The sequence below is a fragment of the Oratosquilla oratoria genome, chromosome 10, assembly GCF_046742065.1.
Source record: "Oratosquilla oratoria isolate Oo_2021 chromosome 10, ASM4674206v1, whole genome shotgun sequence".
Taxonomy (NCBI): domain Eukaryota; kingdom Metazoa; phylum Arthropoda; class Malacostraca; order Stomatopoda; family Squillidae; genus Oratosquilla; species Oratosquilla oratoria.
Genome location: NC_134786.1, coordinates 15,591,169 through 15,612,582, shown reverse-complemented (window position 1 = coordinate 15,612,582; position 21,414 = coordinate 15,591,169). Strand labels below are relative to the sequence as shown.

At 39.8% G+C, this 21,414-nt stretch overlaps 1 protein-coding gene across 1 annotated transcript; it reads right to left on the bottom strand.

Annotated features, from left to right (window-relative positions):
- Positions 1–845: 845 nt before the first annotated feature.
- RpL17 (ribosomal protein L17) lies at positions 846–16,776 on the bottom strand. Its single transcript, XM_076191547.1, has 4 exons — positions 16,713–16,776; positions 16,370–16,457; positions 1,231–1,464; positions 846–1,111 (listed from the first exon to the last, which is right to left on the bottom strand). Exons 2-4 carry the CDS (start codon positions 16,448–16,450, stop codon positions 872–874), a joined length of 555 nt encoding a protein of 184 aa, XP_076047662.1. The 5' UTR covers positions 16,451–16,457; positions 16,713–16,776; the 3' UTR covers positions 846–871.
- Between the last annotated feature and the right edge of the window lie 4,638 nt (positions 16,777–21,414).

Here is a 21,414-nt window from a genome sequence, read left to right as displayed (position 1 = left end):
AGATCTTTGAAAATGGTCCATCATTATATCATTGTATACTGGGCATGAACCTTAGTGTGTATAGAACACACAAGGGATTAACCAGGATTTACTCTTGCTTTCACATGATTAGTGCTATAGGGACAGTCCCTGTGCCTTGCCCAGCATGTGAAGCATTCAACACAAGTTCTAATATGAATTCATGTAGACATTCACTTTGTAGATCACCCATCAGCTCAAGAGTAAGTTGACAAGAATTCTCTCCATGCTATCAGAGGTAAAATTAATATTTCATAGCTTATTAGACAAGATACTATGAAAGTACCAATATTTCCTGCTTACCTATCCAAATTTGTGACCAATCCCCACACCATTGTTCTTGAATGAAGTTTTCCACTAAAACTTGGTTAACATCAAAGAACTCCTCTATTTTAATTTTACATTCCAGTAAGGCAACCTAAACACAAAGAATAAAACATTTAGGAACAAGGAGACATATCTTAGTTACAATTTATAACACACCAAACAAATCCTTACCTCTAAGTAATTCCCTTAATTTCTCCTGATGATCACAGGCACTAATATAATCTGCTAGATCTGAAAAGTATCACTAAACTCTAGTCTAGCATGTTCACATCTTTGTCAATTTAGAGAGGGAAAAAAAAAAAAAAAGTGCACAACCCTCCATTCAGATCACACCCTTCCTAGTCAGCTGTGTGAAGGCAGATGTTAGACAATTGGGTCCTCGCACAATGACACCTTATTCAGTTTTCTAAAAGTAAAACCTGAGATGGACCCCATCAGGTTTCTACACTTCAAAATTACAACCCATGTACTCACAAGTGTCCCAAGGATAAATAAAGCCATTTCACCAAGTTCTTATTTATTAAGATTATTCCCTGGCAGCCATAAGCTTTTGTCGTGCAAGCTTCTTTTTCGAGACCTTCTTCTTGACTGGTTCCTCTTCAGCTTTTGCAACGACCTGCTCCTTTTCTGCTAAAATAACTTCAATGTGGCATGGAGAAGACATGAAAGGGTTAATGCGACCGTGGGCTCTGTATGTTCTGCGCCTCATTTGCCGAGCACGCTGCACAAGTATGTGATCGATAACAAGGTGCTCCACCTCCAAACCCTATTTGGAAAAGTAAAATATATTTAGAAAAGAGAAACAAATGCAGTGGGCATAACTTCACTATTAAAATAACTACTACTTTAACTTCATTAAGATAATACATGAAAATACTAACGTACCTTGTACTGAGCATTGCTTTCTGCATTCTTCAGAAGGTCAAGGAGGAAACTGGCACTTTTCTCAGGCCATCTACCCTGAGCAATGCCCCAGGCCTTGGCCTGTGCACATCGCCCGACTCCTCCATTGAACACACGGAAGGGGACACATTCCTTCTTGCCAATAACATTCTTCAGGAACCTTACGGCCCTGTTCAGGGACATGCTCTTGATGGCATTTGCAGTTTCACATGTGTTCTGAGGACAAAAGAATGAACTATTAGGAGTGTAAAGAGGCTAATGGAAGAAGAAAATGAACAAGAAATTTGCTAGTGGACATTGACAGCAGATAATTTTTATGGCCATCACGTGCCGACTCAAACCTACCACTCAGGGGCCGTTAAGACAACTGTGCAGAACTCTCTCGACTATTGAGACTCAAGTCTCAAAACTCTGAACCATACAGATTCCCAAGATTAGGAAAGATCTCTTCAACCCCATTTCCTTTTTCACCCAAGACCCAATTCCACCCGTAGGAGGGGGGCAAAGACTGGAACAAGTCCCTTTCACACGTCGCCATTGTAACTACGTGAGAAATTCGCTAATGGAGAGGGACATCAATCAGATGACTTATGGCTGTTGCATGCAGGACTCTAACCTACCACTCAAGGGCTGTAAGACACCTGTGCAGTGCTTTAACCCCCTCAACTACTGAGACTTAAGTCTCAGAACCATATTGAAAAAGGAAATGGGGTCGCAGAGAGTGATCTTTCCAAATCTCGAGAATCAGTATGGTTCTGTGACTTAAGCCTCAGTAGTAGACAGGATTAAAGCACTGCACAATTGCCTTAACAGCCCCTGAGCAGTAGGTTTGATTCCTGTATGCAACTGTCAAATATATATATATATATTATATAAAAAAAAATTCTGACAGGTTGACATACATATATACCAAAGGCCAACAACCATTAACTTTTCTCCTATCCTAACAAACTGTTCCAGTGATAAAATAAACAGTCCAAAGCTCCTTAGCAAAAAGATCTATGGCAGTTTCTGAGGACTGGTGCCAGCCACCGTGAGGCTGTAGGTTCTTCAATGAAACTCAAGGTAACTGATTGACTGGAGAAGATAAAGTTTAATACATACATACATACATACATACATATACCAAGGCTTTTTCCCCCTTACAAGGGAGGTAGCCAAAAAGGGAAAGGCATAAAATCATTTCCACTCATTCCATCCCTGAATACACTCCACACCCCTCCACCCTCCCTCTTATCTGAGCACCTCCTGGATGACGGGTCATCCCTGCACCTTGTCCACTGCCCTGGATCAGAAGCAGTGTCGCAAGACACAGCACATCCACAGCAAGGCCGCTTCATTAAATCGGCGACCCCCCCTCACCGTCCCCCCACTGTTCCAGAACTGAATTCGGACAGATACAGGGCCATCTATATCTAGGTCCTGGAGCAAATAGTGCAGGTTCAGGATTCCTACTGCCCATGATCAACTAGAATAGGACGCAAGTGCAATAGGCATATACTGTTTAAAGCCCTAGCAAGAGTGAAGATCCTACTGGTGTCCAATCTGGCACACAACGGGCCTAAAATCTTTAACGCACTGCCCAAAATTATGAGAACATTACTGGTTGTCCAGAACAAATTCAAAACTAGTTTCTTAAATATGTGCCAGACTAGTCCCCAGAACCAGGATACACCAGATGATGTAGGTTCTCTAATACCATACCTCAAGTGTTCTGTACAGAGACAATCTGCAGCTGCGATGGACCACCACAACTGTGAGGACCCACCTCAAAACTCCAAGTAACCATGTTTACTAATCTACTGGATACAGCTTTATCTGGGCGATATTGTTCATCAAAACTTCGAATTTCACCCCCATCTACGGACAACTCTCATGCATCAACGATATTATACATGGCAAGAAACTGCTTGAAGATTTACTGATTTACTATGAACTTGTACATGTAAAATACAAGAAAAACCCAAACCTCCCAAATGCCAAACACTTGAAGACAATACTATATTACAGAAATTACAGCAACAACAGAGCAAAGACTGAACAATTTCCCAACCTGGGGCACAACCCCCCCCCCACCCCCATGCGTCAGTTATGGGAGGTGCTGGGAAGCACACATACACTCTCCCTTACCCTTCTAGTAACAAGATATTGTTTAGGGAGTGCTGCACTGCTTAGACTTAACTACAGGGAGTGCTTTAGTAAAAGGTAAGGATGTTTTTCAGCCTTTATGGATTTGGAATAGGCTTATGACAGGGTAGAAAGGCACTATGGGTGGTATTGCAGATATATGGGTTGGGAAGAAAGCAGTTTATTGTAATCAAATTTTTATGCGAGTAGTTTAGCCTGCGTTAGAATTAGGAATGGAGTGAGCTAGTGCTTTGAGGTAATGGAGGGACTTTGCTAGGGATGTGTCACGTCACTATGGCTGTTCAATTTAAACATTGATGGGGCGATGCAAAAAGTAAATGCAAGAGTAATGGGTAGCAGGATCAAAGGAGGGATTAAGCAAGTTTGGGAAAGTGTGTGAAAGAAGTAACATGACGAGATGTACATGGGGTGAGGACGTCAGTAAACGAAGCGAATATTAAGGGAGAAAGACTGCTTCTGACTCAGGGCAGTGGACAGGATGCAGGGATGACCCGTCATCCAGGAGATGCCAAGATGAGAGGGAGGGAGAAGGGTGGAGGGGAGTGGAATATGTAGGGGATGGAATGGGTGGGAGTGGTTTCTATGCCTCTCTCTTTTTGGCTACCCTGATGTAAGGGGGAAAAGAGTCTTCAGTATATGTATGTAAATGTGGTGGGAAAGGAAGGAGTGGAAGTAGGATGTAGATAGAAGCAAGTAACTGCCTTGGGGGATTCAAAAGTATAGTGAGATAGACATTTGGGAATGGATGCTAAGAGGTATGAAGGGGTGATTGCCGCCAGTACTGTATGAGGCACAAACATGGAACATAGATGAAGAGTTTAACTGGGAGAAGAAATGCCCAAGAATTATCGTAGGGGTTACAAGGCTGGACAGAGTGAAAAATGTGGCGAGGGGTGCAGTGGTGTAAATGGAGTTGGGAGCTAGGGTTGATGAAAGAGTATTAGGATGGTTTGGGCATGGAAAGAATGAGTGAAGATTAGTAAATGAGGTGCGAAGGTGGAGGAAATGAACATGGGGCAACCAAGGATGATATACATGGATGGGGTAAAGGGGGCATTGAGAAAAAGGAGTGTCTGTTGAGGAAGGAAGGGGGTCTCCAGAAGATAGGGATGAGTGGAGAATGAGTGTGTATGGATGCATGAAGCGGAGTGGGTGGGGGATGTGCAGGGATACGTGTGAATATTTTGATGCAGCCCCAAGGGATTTCTCCCAGTCTTCTCTTTCTCTTCACGAGGGGACAGAATGGGTCACAGATTAAATGAAGCAGCCTTGGTGCATTGCTTCTGATCCAGGGCAGTGGGTGTGATGAAGGGATGACCAGTCATCTGGGAGGAGTCAAGAAATGAGGGAGGGAGGGATGGTGAATTGGAGTGGAAAATGTTGGGATGAAACAGGTGGAAGTAGATTTATGCCTTTGACTTTGGCTACCTCCCTTGTAGGGGGAAAAAGGCCCTTGGTAGTATACATCAAGGTTAAGGATAAAATTTCAGAAACACCTAAGCACGACACATTGTTTGATAGCTCCCAATCTGACTAATCCATTGAAATAATTTCAAATTCAAGAGGAAAACATGAAAAATGCATGTTTTATTACAACCAGGGAAGATTGGACCAAATCTGCCTGAAGTAATATACAATATTTCTTAACACCATTGCCCAATAATGTTCTAATCCCATATCCCAGACACATTTTATGCTTTTATATCTTGAAAAATAAATAAAAATAAAAAATCTCGGATAAATCCCACCCAAGAGGAGGAAGGGTGCGTCATGTCAGGATCATTCCCAGGAACGTCTAAAAAAAATTAGGACTTTGATGCACCTTAGTTTTTCCTACAATGAAGTTTTTGATATAGCAACTGAAAATTACCGATTAATTTTGTTGTAATACATCGTAATGTTTTTTTTCTTGGCAAAAATTAATAATAAAAAAAAAGTTACTAAAACATATTTACTAACAATTGAAGATGCGGCAGATGAATGATACACCATGTTTTGATAGATGACAAGGCTGAAGAAATGGAAGGATGATGTATTCATCTATTCTATAACCTATGTAACCTATTCTGTATTGGTAAATTATTAGAAGTGCACACCTACGTGATATAGCAATAGAAAATTAAATAATTTTGTAAATTATAATACATCAATATAATGTTATTCTTGGCAGAAATTAATAATAGAAAAGGTTGCCAAAAGCTATAAACAAACGTAGCTTTGGTTGCTTGAAACACTTCATTTTGGTAGTAGGCCGAAGAAATCAAAGTATAAATTTGCCTATTCTAACCTAAGCTGCATTTAGTAATGTGGTACCTGTAATTCTAGAGGTCATCAGGGTCATAGTTGTCATCTGACCTCTGAATCTATCAAAACAAAGACGGTCTAAAGGAATTGAAGACTTCATTTCTGTATGTTTTAACAATGTTTTCAGATATTTATTTCCTCCAAGAAAAATATCTATTACAATGATGTATAATAATTTTCAAAGTTAATATTCAATTTCCTACTGCTATACAACATAGGTGTGCACTTCTAAAAAATATTGCTTTATTTAGTAATACAAGCTGTAATCCTAAAAACCATCAAGGTCATCGTAGTCACGGATACCGACAGCCTGATTAAGAACTCAATTGGACTGCGAAGAATAGCCACTTCCATACGGTGACGCCTACGTAGGCACCATGAGGAGCAAGTGGGTACGCGGTGATGCCTACGTCGGCGTCTTGATTATATTTATTGTAGTCGTACCTATGTAACCTCCATTCTCTCTAAACTGGCTTCATCATATTTTCTATGGTTATCAAAATTCACGGGTGAAAGAACGAACGATTGAGCACGGACTTTATTCTTTATAATGCGATTATTATGACAACATCACACGTCGGGCAGCTAATGCTGCCAGACGTGCGATGTGCCCTGGAGTGAAGAGGATAGAATCATTACATTACTTGAAGGGAGCCCTACTGTCTTTGTATCAGCACTTATTAACCCCTTCCATACGGTGCCGCACACGTAGGCATCATGAGGAGCAAGTGGATTCGCGACGCTGCCATATCGGCGTCTTGATTATATTTATTGTAGTCGCCCCTGTGTTTTTACATTCTCCCTAATCTGCTCTTAATCCCATTCTCTGTGGTTTTCAAAATTCACGGGTGAAAGAGAGAACGATCGATATAAGCCGTGACTATATTTTATGATGCGAGTATTATTACGACACGTCGTACAGCTGGCATTGGCTACTGCCCGCGAGATTTAAGTCCCATAGTGAAGTGGTTAAACATCACCTGGAGTTTGGAGAACACCCAGTGCACAATGTGAAAGCTATTATCTAACTGACATGACTGGACTGGACAGACAACATGGCATCTCAATGCTATGCTCACAGCTTCATTCAGTAGTATATTCGCCTTTAATAAGGTTTTTACTTTCATGTATTATTTGAAAAACTTGTAACTAATTTCCTAATACTATGTCACATAAGTGTGCACTTTAAAAAATACCAACTTCAACAGCATACCTGCAATACACGAGTGGTATGGGTATTATTTTAGAAGTGCACCTATGCATTTTTTTTTATTGTAAATTATAATACATCAATGTAATATTTTTCTTGGCAAATAAACATCAAAAATATTGCTAAGCTATGGAAAAATTAAGTTGTAGAGACTCCTTTAGACACCATCTTTGTTTTAATACATTTGGAGGTTGTTGTTGTTGTTGTTGTCGTTCCCTAGACTGTCTGTCCGAGCAGTCCCGTCTCCCCAAGGAAGGCCACAGCCGAGACTGGGTTTTCCCACAAATCCTTTATAGAGTGTATGTTGTGTTGTTTGCGTGCATGATTGTGTATAATGCAGTCTTCCATTATGTGTTGTATGGTATGGGGTGAAGTGTTACATCCTGGGCAGCTGTTCACAACACGGTCGTCCAGCCTCCTCTGGTAGCTTAGAAGTGCTGGGTGGTGACCGCATCGCAGTCTGGCCAAGTGGACTCTGTCCTTACGTGGGAGAGAGGATTCAGAAGGGTGGATATCAGGGGGTCTGGCATGCAGCAGTGTGTTGTCTTTCAGTGTGTTAATGGAGCGGTGAGTGATATGATTATGAATATGTTTCCGGAGGCTGGTATTTGGTGGTTGTGGAGGAAGAGAAGAGAGTATCTTTGTGTAATAAAGGTCTTTGGGTGTAGTTTTAATGTTTCTTGGTGTGTGTGGGTGTTCTGCTATGTAGTGTAACGGGTGTGATGTGTTTGTGGTGGCTGCAGCAAGTGTTTGTGTGCCTCTCATGTCGAGGTGTTCCTTGACTTTGAGGACTTTTGTTTCATGGTGTAAATGGTCTGTAGGTGATGTATTTGTGCAGCCTGTAATTGTTTTTAGGGCTTTGTTTTGTATGATTTGAAGGGTGTTGTGGTGTGTCTCACTGAGATTAGGAGCCCATGCAGGACTCGCATAATTCATCACTGAGCGTATACATTGTTTGTATATTGTTATATTAGTTTCTTTGTTTTGTCCAAATGTTGTTCCAGTGATTGACTTAAGTGCGTTAAGTCTAGGTGTGCATTTGTTTTTTATGTTTGTGAGGTGTTGTTTGAAAGACATGGATGTATCGTATGTTACACCAAGAATTTTCGGTGTGTTTGTGTGTGGTATTAGAGTGTTGTTGATGTAGAGATGAGGTATGTATTTGTGTTCTTTTGTCCAGTTGGTGAGAAGTGTTGCTGTAGATTTGGTTGGAGCTATTTTGAGTCTGTTTGTGATGAACCATGTGTTGAGTGTGTCAAGGTAAGGCTGGATTATTTCTGCAGCTTTGTCTGTGTTACGATGTGTGCATGTGATTGTTATGTCGTCTGCGTAGGAAGAGATTTGTATTTCTGAGGTGTCTGGCGTGGGTAAGTCATGCATGTATAGATTAAATAATGTGGGGGATAGAACTGAGCCCTGCGGTACTCCGTTCTTAATGTTTCTGATGTGCGATGATTGGCCATTATATGACACATGAGCATTCCTGCCTGCCAGATAATTGGCCAGCCATCTTTTGGTGTTATTGTGCATGTCTGTGTTATATATTTTATTTGTTAGGTTGTGGCGGGGGATAGCATCAAAAGCTTTACTAATGTCCAATGTTATAAGAAGTGTTCTGTGGTGGGGCCTATCTGAATTGATGCCATCAAAAATTCTTTGTGTGAGGTTTGTCAGAAGAGTGTTTGTGGAGTGTAGTGGCCTAAAACCGTGTTGTGAGTCAGCAAGGGGAATATATGGTGTGACAAGTTTAAGTATTAGGCGTTCAATGACTTTAGAGGGGGTGCAGAGAAGTGTGATTGGGCGGTGCGATGATGGGATTGTTGGGTCTTTGTTCGGTTTTGGGATGGTGATTATTTTACCATGCTTCCAGATGTCGGGTATAGTGTTGTGTGAATAGCTGTAGTTTGCAATGTTTGTGAGTGCGTGTATACCTTGTGGTCCAATGTGTTTTAGGTGGATGTTGCTTATGTTATCAGGGCCACAGGCAGATGAGTGCTTGAGACTATGCATTATGAGTTTTGTCTGACTGTCTATGAAGGGTGTATAGTCTGAGTCTGTGGGAAATTCTTTCTTACGTCGAATGGTGCGTCGGTCGTCAGGGTGAGATGTAGGTTGGAGGTTGGAGACTATGACTGCCTGATGACATCTAGAATTACAAGTATCATCTCCTCGTTAACATGATTTTGATCTTGCATGACTTAAAACTTATTAACCCCTTCCATACGGTGCCGCACACGTAGGCGTCATGGACTTGGATCTCGGTGGCAGCAGCCAATGCCAGCCGTACGACGTGTCGTAATAATACTCGCATCATAAAATATAGTCACCGCTTATATCGATCGTTCTCTCTTCACCCGTGAATTTTGATAACCATAGAAAATGCGATTACAAAAGAATTAGAAAGAATGTCATTATGGAGGGGCGACTACAATAAATATAATCAAGACGCCGATATGGCAGCCTCGCGAATACACTCGCTCCCCATGACGCCTACGTGTGCGGCACCGTATGGAAGGGGTTAATATATATTCTGATAACACGAAATGTCCGATGTTACGAGAGTTGAATTTCCCGCCTTCTGTAGTTGAATATCTCGCCACCAGAGCGCAGGAGACGCTCTGACTCCCGCGCTCCCACTCTCTGCCAGGCCTCACAGATGGACATTGATGAACTGCTAGAATCGCACACAGTGGAGCTGACTAACGAAGAACTGTTAGAGATGGAGACGATACAGAATGCAGAGTTCGAGGCAGCTGCACCTCGGCCTATATCAGAAACCCCAGAGCCCAAAAGAGTCTTGACCAAAAGTGATCTCGAAAAAGCACTCGTCGTTTATATGAGAAGGACTGGATATCTTGAAAGCCAAAGATCCAAATATTAACAGAAGTGCAACAGTGGCCAGAAAAGTTATGTCAGAGCTGAACTGTTATAAAGTGATATTAGATCAAAAGAAGAAAAAGACGCAGACAAAACTCCACCATTTCTTTCAAAAAAAGACAGTCAAGGAAAGAGGCAGGGCGCGGCAAAGAAGGAGAGCAGAGTGAGGTTGGGGATGGGAGCACAGCAAGCAACAGTGATGGTAGTGATGCGTCATAATATTTATATGCATGAAAAATGTTATTTTACCACATAAATACCAATATAGTAAGAATGTGTTTATATTGTTTCTGTAACCTTCAAATTTATTAAGCGTGTTTGTTTTGGAGTTTTAGTAATAAAATCCCAAAATAGACGGATTTTCCCGTTGTCCAGGAACGTAACCCCCACTATTACAATTATTTCTTATGGAGAGTTTATGTTCCATTAACACGATTTCCATTAACGCGACACCTCCAGGAACGTAACCCTCACGTTAATGGGGAGTTGACTACTACATTCTTAAATGCTTGTTTGGTTAGGTTACAGGACATTTCACTACATGGCCAGTTTGCTAAAATCCATCGCTATATTGTTTCAGTTGTTTCACTACATTTCGCTACTTTTTTTGCATTTGTTACCCAAATGATATGGGCAACTTTGTAAACAGAAGAATTTGCCTAATGAGGTGATTTGGCAATAGATAAAATAATTTTCGGTCAAACTGAAGCAAAACGCACTGAGGAACCCACCCACTCTGGTAATGTGCACATCACTTTTATAATTATCTGCCGGATAATCTCCATGATGATTGCATAAAACAAGACCCAATAAAAACTATTTTATCTATCGCCAAATCACCTCATAAGGAACTTCTGCAGTCTAGTTACTATCTATACCTACATACATCGTATTTATCGTATTCTGATCTCAAAAATGAAAAAAGTAGTAAAATGTAGCAAATTGACCAAAACAATGCAGCAAAATGGTTGGCAGCAAACAACCTGATACCAGGTTAGGTTAGGTTGGATTAGAACTGACAAATTTAGCATACTTTAATTTCTTCAACCTCCACTTCTACCAAATATAAGATGGTGCCAAGTAGTCAAAACTGCTACATTTGTTAGTTATTTTATAGCTTTTAGCAAGTTTCTATTATCAATTTCCACCAAGAATAATTTATATTACATTGATATTATTTTACGAACTTATTTGATTTTCTATTACTATATCTTATAGGTGCACTCCTAAAAATTTACCATGGTATGTCACCCTACACCTTCAAACACTTGCCAGCCAGCTTGGGCCATCACCTGCTTAATACACTTTGTTTTCATAGATGCGGAGGTCGAAGAAATTAAAGTATGATAAATTTGTCTACTTTATCCAACCTATGGTGAGCCAACTTAGCAATGGGCCTAGTTGACCCTACAACCTTTCCAACACCACTTTGATGCATGGTTGGCAAAGATTCCTGACCAACCACTCGCACATGGACATCCATCCCAGATGCACCAATAACTGACAAAATGAACTTCCAGTTATCTCTCAAAGTATTTTACGTTGATACATTTTGTAGCTTTCTGATAGGTATGCGTACATCCGCAGGCGGCGCCACCATTGTGGATGTAACATTTGTCCCCTTTCCTACAACCATTTCGACTGATGTAGTACCCCAAGTATGAACTGTTATCATTCAACTCGTATGCATGAAATTCAAATTGTCCTACTCTAGAAATTTCGATGTAGTTCTTTAAAAATCGACGATTTCCAGATTTAAACTTAAATTTAGATAGTTGCAATGGCAATTTAGTTTTCAGTGGAAATTTAGGTAAGAATACAATATATGAACTATTTGGGATACATTTTTCAGTTTATTTTTACCCAGAAATTAATAATTTCAAGATCATTGTGCATGATGCAGTTGTGCATTTACCCACAGGGAGTGTTTTGGATTGTCACGTTTTGCCACTACATGCCATCTAGCAGCATTCCTGTTTTAGAAGACATTGTAACCTTCTAGAACATGAAGACATTTTGAACAGCCTGCACATGCACTGAACGCTACCAGGTTCAAACTCGAAACCTAGTCAAATGGGTCACTCATTGCAGCAGCAAAATTCTATCAGCAATGGTGACGCCACAGATTTGACTGAAACGAACTTTAACCCCTTCACTCCGGGGCACACCACACGTCTGGCAGCATTGCTGCCTGACATGCGATGTTGCATCATAATAATCACATTATAAAAAATAAAGTCGGTGCTCAATCGTTCGTTCTCTTTCACCCGTGAATTTTGATAACCATAGAAAATATGATGAAGCCAGTTTACAGAGAATGGAGGTTACATAGGTACGACCACAATAAATATAATCAAGACGCCGATGCGCGTACCCACTTGCTCCTCATGACGCCTACGTAGGTGTCACCGTATGGAAGTGGTTAAGATATCTCTCAAAATATCTTAGGTTGTTACATTTTGTAGCTATCTGATAGGTATGCGTACATCCGCAGGCAGCGCCACCATTGTGGATGTAACGTTTAAGTCCCCTTTCGATTGACGTACCCCAAGTTTGAACCGTTAGCATTCAACTCGTACACAGGAAATTCAAAAATTTGTCCTGCTCTATAAGTTTCGATGTAATTCTTTAAAAATTGATGGATTTTCAGGTTTAAACGTAAATTTAGATAGTTCCAGCAGCAATTTAGATTTCAGTGGAAATCTAACCCCTTCCATACAGTGACGCCTACATAGACGTCATGAGGAGCAAGTGGGTATGCGAGGATGTCGATGTCGGCATCTTGATTATATTTACTGTAGTTGTACCTGCGTGACCCCCCATACTCTGTAAACTGGCTTCATCATATTTTCTATGGTTATCAACATTCACGGGTGAAAGAGAACGATCAATACAGCAGTGACTTTATTTTTTATAATGCGAGTATTATGACGCAACATCGTAAGTCTGGCAGCTAATGCTGCCCGCGAGATTTTGGCCCGGAGTGAAGGGGTTAAAGGGAAGAATACAATATGAACTATTTGTGATACGTCTTTCAGTTAATTTCTACCCAAAAATGAATAATTTCAAGATCATCGTTCATGATGCGGTTGTGCATTTACCCACAGGAAGAGTTTTGGATTGTCACGTTTTGCCACTACATGCCATCTAACAGCAATCCTATTTTTGAAGACATTGTAACCTTCTAGAACATGGAAGACATTTTGCACTGCCTGCACATGCATTGAATGCTACCAGATTCAAACTCAGGAGAACCTAGTCAAATGGGTAACTCAAAATTATAGTGGCAAAATTACATCCACAATGGTGACACTATCCACAGATTTGAGTGTACCATCTTAAGATCATTGCCATGGCAACATGATCGGTGCAAGAATAGCAAAAAAGGAGGGTCCTACATCGTTTGGTGATGCTGTCCACAAATTTGAATGTACCATCTTAATCATTGCCATGGCAACACGGTCGGTGTTAATAAGAATAGCATATAGGGAGGGTCCTACTCCTACATTGTTTTTGAGATGCTCAGGCGATTTGATGAGCCTTAAAACCTTCATGTGCCAAGATGCATTTAAATTGGACCAGCAGTTTGGATTTTATGGATTATTTTGACAACTTAATCATTACCATGGAAATGCAAATTTTGTATGATGCAATGCCCAACATTGTTTTTGACATGCTCACGTGATTTGTTTACCCATAAAACCTATGCATTCCAAATTTCATTGAAATTGAACCAGGGGTTTGGGAGTTTGTGCATTTCTTTACCAAAATCTTTACGGCAAATGTTGATTTGACACGATAGAGCACTAGAAAATTAATTATCAATTTTGTAAATTATAATGTATCAAAAACATGCAATTTTCTAGGCGGAAATAAACAAAGTTACTAAAACAGATTTCGTAAGTAACGAAGTCACGCCGGACAAATGGTACACAATGTTTGTTATAATGCCGACATCGAAGAATTGAAAGGATGATAAAATCGTTAAACTTAACATGTATTTAGTACATCGGTACTTGTAATTTAAGGTCATATGGATCGTCATCGCTGTTGTCGTCACGGATGTTGGCGGCCTGTTCAATCACTTTCTGATTGCGGGGTATATAGGTTTTTCATAGCTCAAAGGAGTGCATGGATTTCAGCTCCATATCATTCCTTCAAGAATATATAACTCTTAAGGTACTGGCGCAAATACCGAGGAGGTACACCAGACCTCAACTGGACCGGGCATAAAACACTTGACAAACGACAAGATGGCATCCCAATCCTATACTAGCGACTTTGTTCATTAGTATATCTGCTTGTGGCTAGGTATTATTTATTTTGAATTCCGCCATGAAAATCGCATTTCATAATTTACAAAATTAATATTTTATTTTCTAACGCTATATCGCGCCAATACACAACCGAACATATGCCATCTTTACAAATTACCATCCTTAATTCACCTGCTATAATAGTCGTAGCCAAAAATTCACAAATTCTCCCCATTATTTCTCAACCTATTTCAATTTTTTTTTTTTTAACTTTCACATTTAGTTGTGAGCACCTATGCTATATAGCAGTAGCAAGTTATATATTTTGTACATTATAATACATGAACATAAATTTTCTTGGCAGGAAAAAAAATTGCAATAAGCTAATGAACAAAGCTGCCAGGATACAGTTCAGATGCCATGCCAGTCCGATTAATATCAGACCAACTTTGACATTGTGGACAAGGTCTCCACTTCCAGGCGATGTTGTTGTTGTTGTTGTCGTTCCCTAGACTGTCTGTCCGAGCAGTCCCGTCTCCCCAAGGAAGGCCACAGCCGAAACTGGGTTTTCCCACAAATCCTTTATAGAGTGTATGTTGTGTTGTTTGCGTGCATGATTGTGTATAATGCAGTCTTCCATTATGTGTTGTATGGTATGGGGTGAAGTGTTACATCCTGGGCAGCTGTTCACAACACGGTCGTCCAGCCTCTTCTGGTAGCTTAGAAGTGCTGGGTGGTGACTGCATCGCAGTCGAGTTAATAAGAGCGGTTACAAAGGCAATTGGGTTTCCTTGGACTTTACGAGAAAACACTGGTTCTACTGTTATCAGTTAATTGCCAGAGGTACAATAATAATGCCATCTACATCCGTGACAACAACCAGGATGATCTTTAAAATTTGAGGTACCAAATTACTAAATATAGTTTAGGTCACGTAGGTTCACTTAGGTAGATTAGGTTTGAGTAAACTAATTTATCCTTTCATTTCTTCAACCTTGGCACCTATCAAAAGTATGGCATATTCAGCCACTGCAATTTTGTTCGTTAATAAATAGGTTTTGACTGTATTTTTTTTTAGTTTTGACCATGGGCGCAATATAGCAATAGAAAATTAATTATTAATTTTGTAAATTAAAATGTATCAACATAATATGCAATTTTGTGGGCAGAAATGAAAATAAAAAATACCTTGCTACATGCAAATATGCTAATGAACGAACTCGGTAGCACAGGATAGGGACGCCATCTTGTCGCCTGTCAATTGACGGCCTCAGTACTTCCGACAGTACCTCACCAGGTACATTTTCTTGAAGGAATGTTATGGAGCAGATACATGCATTCCTTTTAAGCTGCAAGAACTTTGTATACCCCGCAAGCTGAGTGGTTGAAAAGCCCGCCAACGTCTCACGACAAGGACGAGCCGGATGACATTTAATTTCCAGGTAACGATGTATTAAACAGGTTAGGTTAAGTTAGACGAATTTATCCTTTCATTTCTTCGACGTCAGCATTTATCATAAACATGGCAAACCATTTGTCCGACGACTTCGTTACTTACGAAATCTTTTTTAGCACCTTTTGTTTTTTAATTTCAGCTCACAAAATTGCATATTACATTGATACATTATAATTTAAAAAATTAATAATTAATTTTCTATTGCTATGTTGCGCCCATGGTCGAAACTAAAAATTTACCGGTTTTGACAACTTGTTATTGATTTCTGCCAAGAAAATCTCATTACACTGATATTATAATTTACAAAATAATTAATTTTCTAAAGCTATATCATGTACATGTGCACAATTAAAATTTTCCCAAATATTTTGTTTCTAGATAAATGGTCTTACTCTTTCACATGCAACAATAATTTAAGGGTTAAACCAAACTTGAACACTGTGCTCATACCTACATCAAACATATTTCCACGATTCTGGAATCTTACCCTACTGTAACTATCGCAAATAATTTTTCGATATTTTGTAGTCCTATTGTGTTACTGTGTTAGCAATGAAATGCCATAATTCTCTCTGAAACATTCGTAGGGTAAAAACAGTTCATGCTGCCTAAGGGAGATTTAACAAGTTTATGGTAGTGGGGATTCTGTTAAATTAAAAATTCCCACTACCATGAAATCTTGAACCACATGCTGGCTACCGTATGCTGAACTTTATCTCGCCTGGTTTCTTACTAGGTTGCTGGCCCAAATATTTTCTCCCTACTAGAATATATAAAGGTTAAATTGAACCATGAACATACACACTAAATAATTGATGGAACTGAAAGTTCCTCCACGAGGGTCTGTCCATGGCATTTAACAATACTCACCTTGAAACTGACTCGTAGATTCGAGCCCTTGGCCTTACATGATTTTGTAGTGTTCTCGGGGACAGCGCTGTAACGCACCATTTTGAACCTGAAACAATAGAAAATAATACTTTCAATCTAATATTGAAACGATCGGTATGTATGTATTCCCTCACCTCAGCACCGACCAGATGTAAACAAAGTAAATTAAGCTTGTTTTTCTGTAAATTTAATTATTCAGCACCGCTGTTTATGATGCAACTATTATTCAGGTACTATACAATTCAACCGTTATAATTTTGTATTCAAATATTAAAACACTTCGGCGATAACGTGCGATTAAATTCACTAATGCTTCACGTACCACTGTGGCCACCACGGCCTACGATGAGAGAAGGGAGAGTTAGCCCTCTGTCGGCGGTGAAGAGAAGTTCGATCAGCTTTTCGAAGGCGCCCAATTCAAAAAGATATATCAGTCATTCACAACACTAACCCATTACTATAGCAGTGAGCTAAGCTGAGGTACTAAGATGTAGGCTATAAATAATGATCGTCCGATTTATATATATTCTAACTGGTAGGTGAATATGTACAGGATGATACAAATGTCTTATCACTTTAAAGTAAAACAATGGTAAGACTTGCATGAGGTAATGGATGAATTATCAAAACTAACACTTACTCAGGCATAAAAAAATAATCAAACGAGAAAAATACAAATCCTGAGTGTATGTGAACCACACAGTTTTCGATTTTCGTGATAGAAAAACAAGTTCAGCAAGTTCTCCTCGAAATAAAAAGACAACTCATTTCTAGAACAAGGGACTTGTATATCCGAGCAGTATCACATGACAATGTAGACCAGCGATTAATTATCAATCATGGGTAAATTAATCCTCATGGTGGTTGAGAAACAAATTGGGAAAATAATTGTTGTGTCTGGTCATGTTTTATCTCTACACACACACACACACACACACACACAATTAGAAAGAATACAAAGAGCAACAACAAAACTGACACCAACTCTCCAAAATGACATATGAACAAAGACTGTCCAAATTAGAATTACCAACTCTGGAACAAAGAAGGGAAAGAGGAGACCTACTATCTATAGAACTGTGAAGGGTATGGAAATCTTAGATAAGAATGATTTATTGAAATGGGGCAATGGAAAAACAAGAGGACACGAAAATAAAATAAAAAAGATAATTACAGAAGAGATCTGAAAAAATAGCCTCCCACACAGAGTGATAGATACTTGGAACAAATTAGACAAAGAAATAGTGTGTGCAAACATTATTCAAGATTTTAAGAAAAAACTTGATGCTGAGAGATACAAAGACGGGTCATCACGAGCATAGCTCCCTTCCCGTACAATACAACTAAGTATAAACACACACACACACATAATGTCCACTACCACCAAATACTGTGGGACAGGGTTTGTATGATCATTGGATGAAAAACAGAGAGGAGAAACAGGGGTAGAGTCATGTTTTAGACTAAGAAAGGGTTAAATGTAACTATCGCTCTCCAATAGCGAATTCCTCACATAGTTACAATGGCGAAATCGTGAATTTAAATTGATTCGTCCCGGTCCTTACCCCCTGCTGCGAGTTGAGGTCGTCTCTCTGGCGAGAAAGGAAATGGGGTCGTAGGCAGCGATCATTCCTAATCTCGGGAAGCAGTAGCGTTTCGAGTTCAGAGAGAGTTGTATCTCCAGTAGCCGAGCGGTTTAAGGCACCGTCTCGGTAGCCTCCTTCTCTCACTACACCTCCCTCTATCTCTCTCTCAACTAGTCGCATATAAGACTAATTTTGCTATTATGGTGTTTTATTTTGAATGCACCAAGTTTTTTTTTTTTTTTTTAAGAAAAAAGTATATGAACTGGCAACCTAAACTTTGCTGATCGCATTGGAAGGGGCGTGGGACGGATACGCAGTAACTAACGTTTTTTTTTTTTTTTTTTATATATACTTGTATATCTATTCCATGATGCAGACGCCACGAAAATTTCAATTTATAATTCTATCTTATATAATGTTCCTGCCATTCATTTTTTTCATTATATTCAAAGTATTCATATTCCTAAGCATATTTTAATCTACTACATAGTACATACGCAGCCTAAACAGCTTCTGAACTGCAACAATTTTCAACTAGTCAGTTGTCTGGTAATATTTGTCTTAGTTCAGTTCTAATTAGGTTGTACTTATATTTTCACTAATACTCCTGAGTCAATTATCAGATTTTCATGATTGGCAATAGTAGGTTAATATTGTGTATTCATCTTGTGGGTTATTTTACGTGTATTTTACATTCAAGTAAATGTTTATGAGAAAATATATCAATTTACTAGCTGGGTGTGCTGATGCGCAACTATTTACAAAGATCTCTCTAGAAGCCTGAAGAACGTCAATGAGACAACTTAGCATTTTCTTTTGCTGCAACAAAATCAATGATCGCCAGCAGCGTGGTGATCTCAGTACCCCGAGTTAGCACCACTTTAAGAATATCTTGCAAAAATAACCGACGAATTAGCTGATTAACTATTAATCATTTCTTCACTTTAATTAACCGTAGCAAACTGTCTGGCCTCACATTTCACGTTGTAAACACAAAACTACTCGCCCTCTCAGCTAAGCTAAAAAATGTTTCAGTTTTATTATGTCCTTGTGTTATGGGCAGCATAGTATATGTTGATTGACAATTTTGCACGTGTCTTGACAGCCAGTTCTTTAATTTCAAAGAGCAAGTCAAGCTCTGATAGATTGAACATGAATTTACCAGTGTTGGGAATAGATCTTCATAGAAGCCTTTAGAATATGCATCAGTTAATTGATTTTGACAGACGTTTGTATTGACTCCATTATGATTAATTAATTAATTAATGCGTGAATAAACAAATAGAATAAAAGATATATTAAGGTTTCCCCGGTTATCATAGGATCATAAGATGAGCATTTAGTCTGACAGCCTTCTCAAGGATGGAAAACAATCTGTTGCTGGTTCACAATGGGCAAGAATGAAAATACCAGGAGCTGACTCAGGATTGCACCAGGCATGCAGAATTTGATGATACTGGGGCATTTGCTATTGCATCAGCTTGAGTACTGCAGAAATCTGCACTTAATGATTGCTGCCACTGACACTCATCTTAGTAACTAGGTGTAATAATAACTGTTACTTCTAAGTTCACTGACGAGAAGCCTGTAGTCGAACACTGGCCAGTTTGCACAGTGTTAGTGTGGATCTGTTTCTATGTCACCAGCTGAAAATAGCTGCAAGGGTAAGGGCAATTACCACTCGCCAGTTCTCCATATGTGAAAGGGTGGAAGAAGTACAGTTTATACAACTGTCATCGCCCAGATGGAGATGCGGCAGTTGACGAGTTCTAAGGCTAGGCATCATGGACACTGATTCTCTCTGCTATATCTTACAAAACCAACACCAGCAGGTACCCATTACTGGTCTCTAACCAGGTGTAAGCACTTAAAATCCTATTCTGTCATTTACTCCCTCAAACAACAAAGATATTACATGCAATTCGAGGGTAACAAAACACCAGTACCTCTATCATCTCTCAACAACTTTCTACAGAAAACGGAACTATTGATTAACCAGACAAAGTACTCTCGACGAAGTCAACATAAGTATATGTCACATTACGGCATTTTATATCTTAATAACTGTTGAGGATATAACAATTCGATTTATATATCCTGAAAGCTTATAATTTTAAGTTTCTGTATAAGAAATATAAATACAAAAGTACAAGAAATTACTCTATTATTATTTCTAAAGGTGTTCAATGTGTGGGCCTTGGGTTACACGGCACATCCAAACGATAGCCATTTCTTGCCAAACGCGACCTGGCATAGCATTGTCAGTGGTTGCCAAGGCTTCTGTTTTTCGAATCTTCAGGTCATCCACGTCTCTGGGAAGAAGAGGTACCCATACCAAGCCTTTAAAATACCCCCCCCCCCCAGGGGAAGAAGTCGCATAGAGTGAGATCTGGAGATCTAGGGGGCCATTGCAGGAGCACGCGATCAGTGCGTCCGGAACGTCCGATTCACAACAGGATTAACAGAAGAAAACTTGATGATTAATAAAAATTAATGAAAGACAGTGGAGAAAATAGGATGTGAGAGACGTATTAAACGACAGAAAAAGCACGAAAGAAAGACGGCACATAGGAGCGGCAACAAAGTGGTGACGAACGGTCACAGTACCAGTTTCATCTTGCTACTATTTGTAGTTCATGATACACGAATTCTTAGAATGTGACATATACTTTTGGAACGCCCTGTACGCGACAAAGGTGCGAGATTGTCTATAAGGATAGAGGCATTTGAAATTACAATTCATAACAATAATTGCTCAAGTTAAAGGTAGCGAGACAGTGCTTCTGTAGTAGTTTTAGTTCGGAACAACGGCAGGACAAATGAAAATCAACACAAAATATCTAATCTCTTTCTTTTGGTAATTAGCCACAAGGTGCGACACTAGAAGTGTCACATGAGAAAGTATAGGTGAAGCTCGGACTAAGGCCACAGCTTAGTGGAGCTTATGGTTGTAGCTGGACGTGGAGCCTAACGTCAGCGAGGCGGTAGCAGATGATGACGGCGAGGCTCGATGGGACAGCTAGAAGACTGGACGAGATGTAGTTTGTGCGCTGGTCGGTCTGGTCGGTACTGTTCTGGATTCTGGATTCCAAGGAAAGACCACCTCGCTTGCGCGGGATCGGGTTTTGTGGGAGGGGAAGAATGTCTGTAGGAAAATGAAAAGATAGTAGTGTATAAAAGAGGGCTATTGCCACCGGGCGAATTGCGAGCGATTAGGGGCTTATTTGTTGTCGTGGCTTTAGGAGAACTGGGCTAGGAACTTGTTCTGGAATTCTGGAATTCTGGAATTCAAGAAAAGACCACCTCGCTTGCGCGGGATCGGGTTTTGTGGGAGGGGAAGAACGTCTGTTAGAAAATGAAAAGATAGTAGTGTATAAAAGAGGGCTATTGCCACCGGGCGAATCGCGAGCAATTAGGGGCTAGATTGTTGTCATGGCA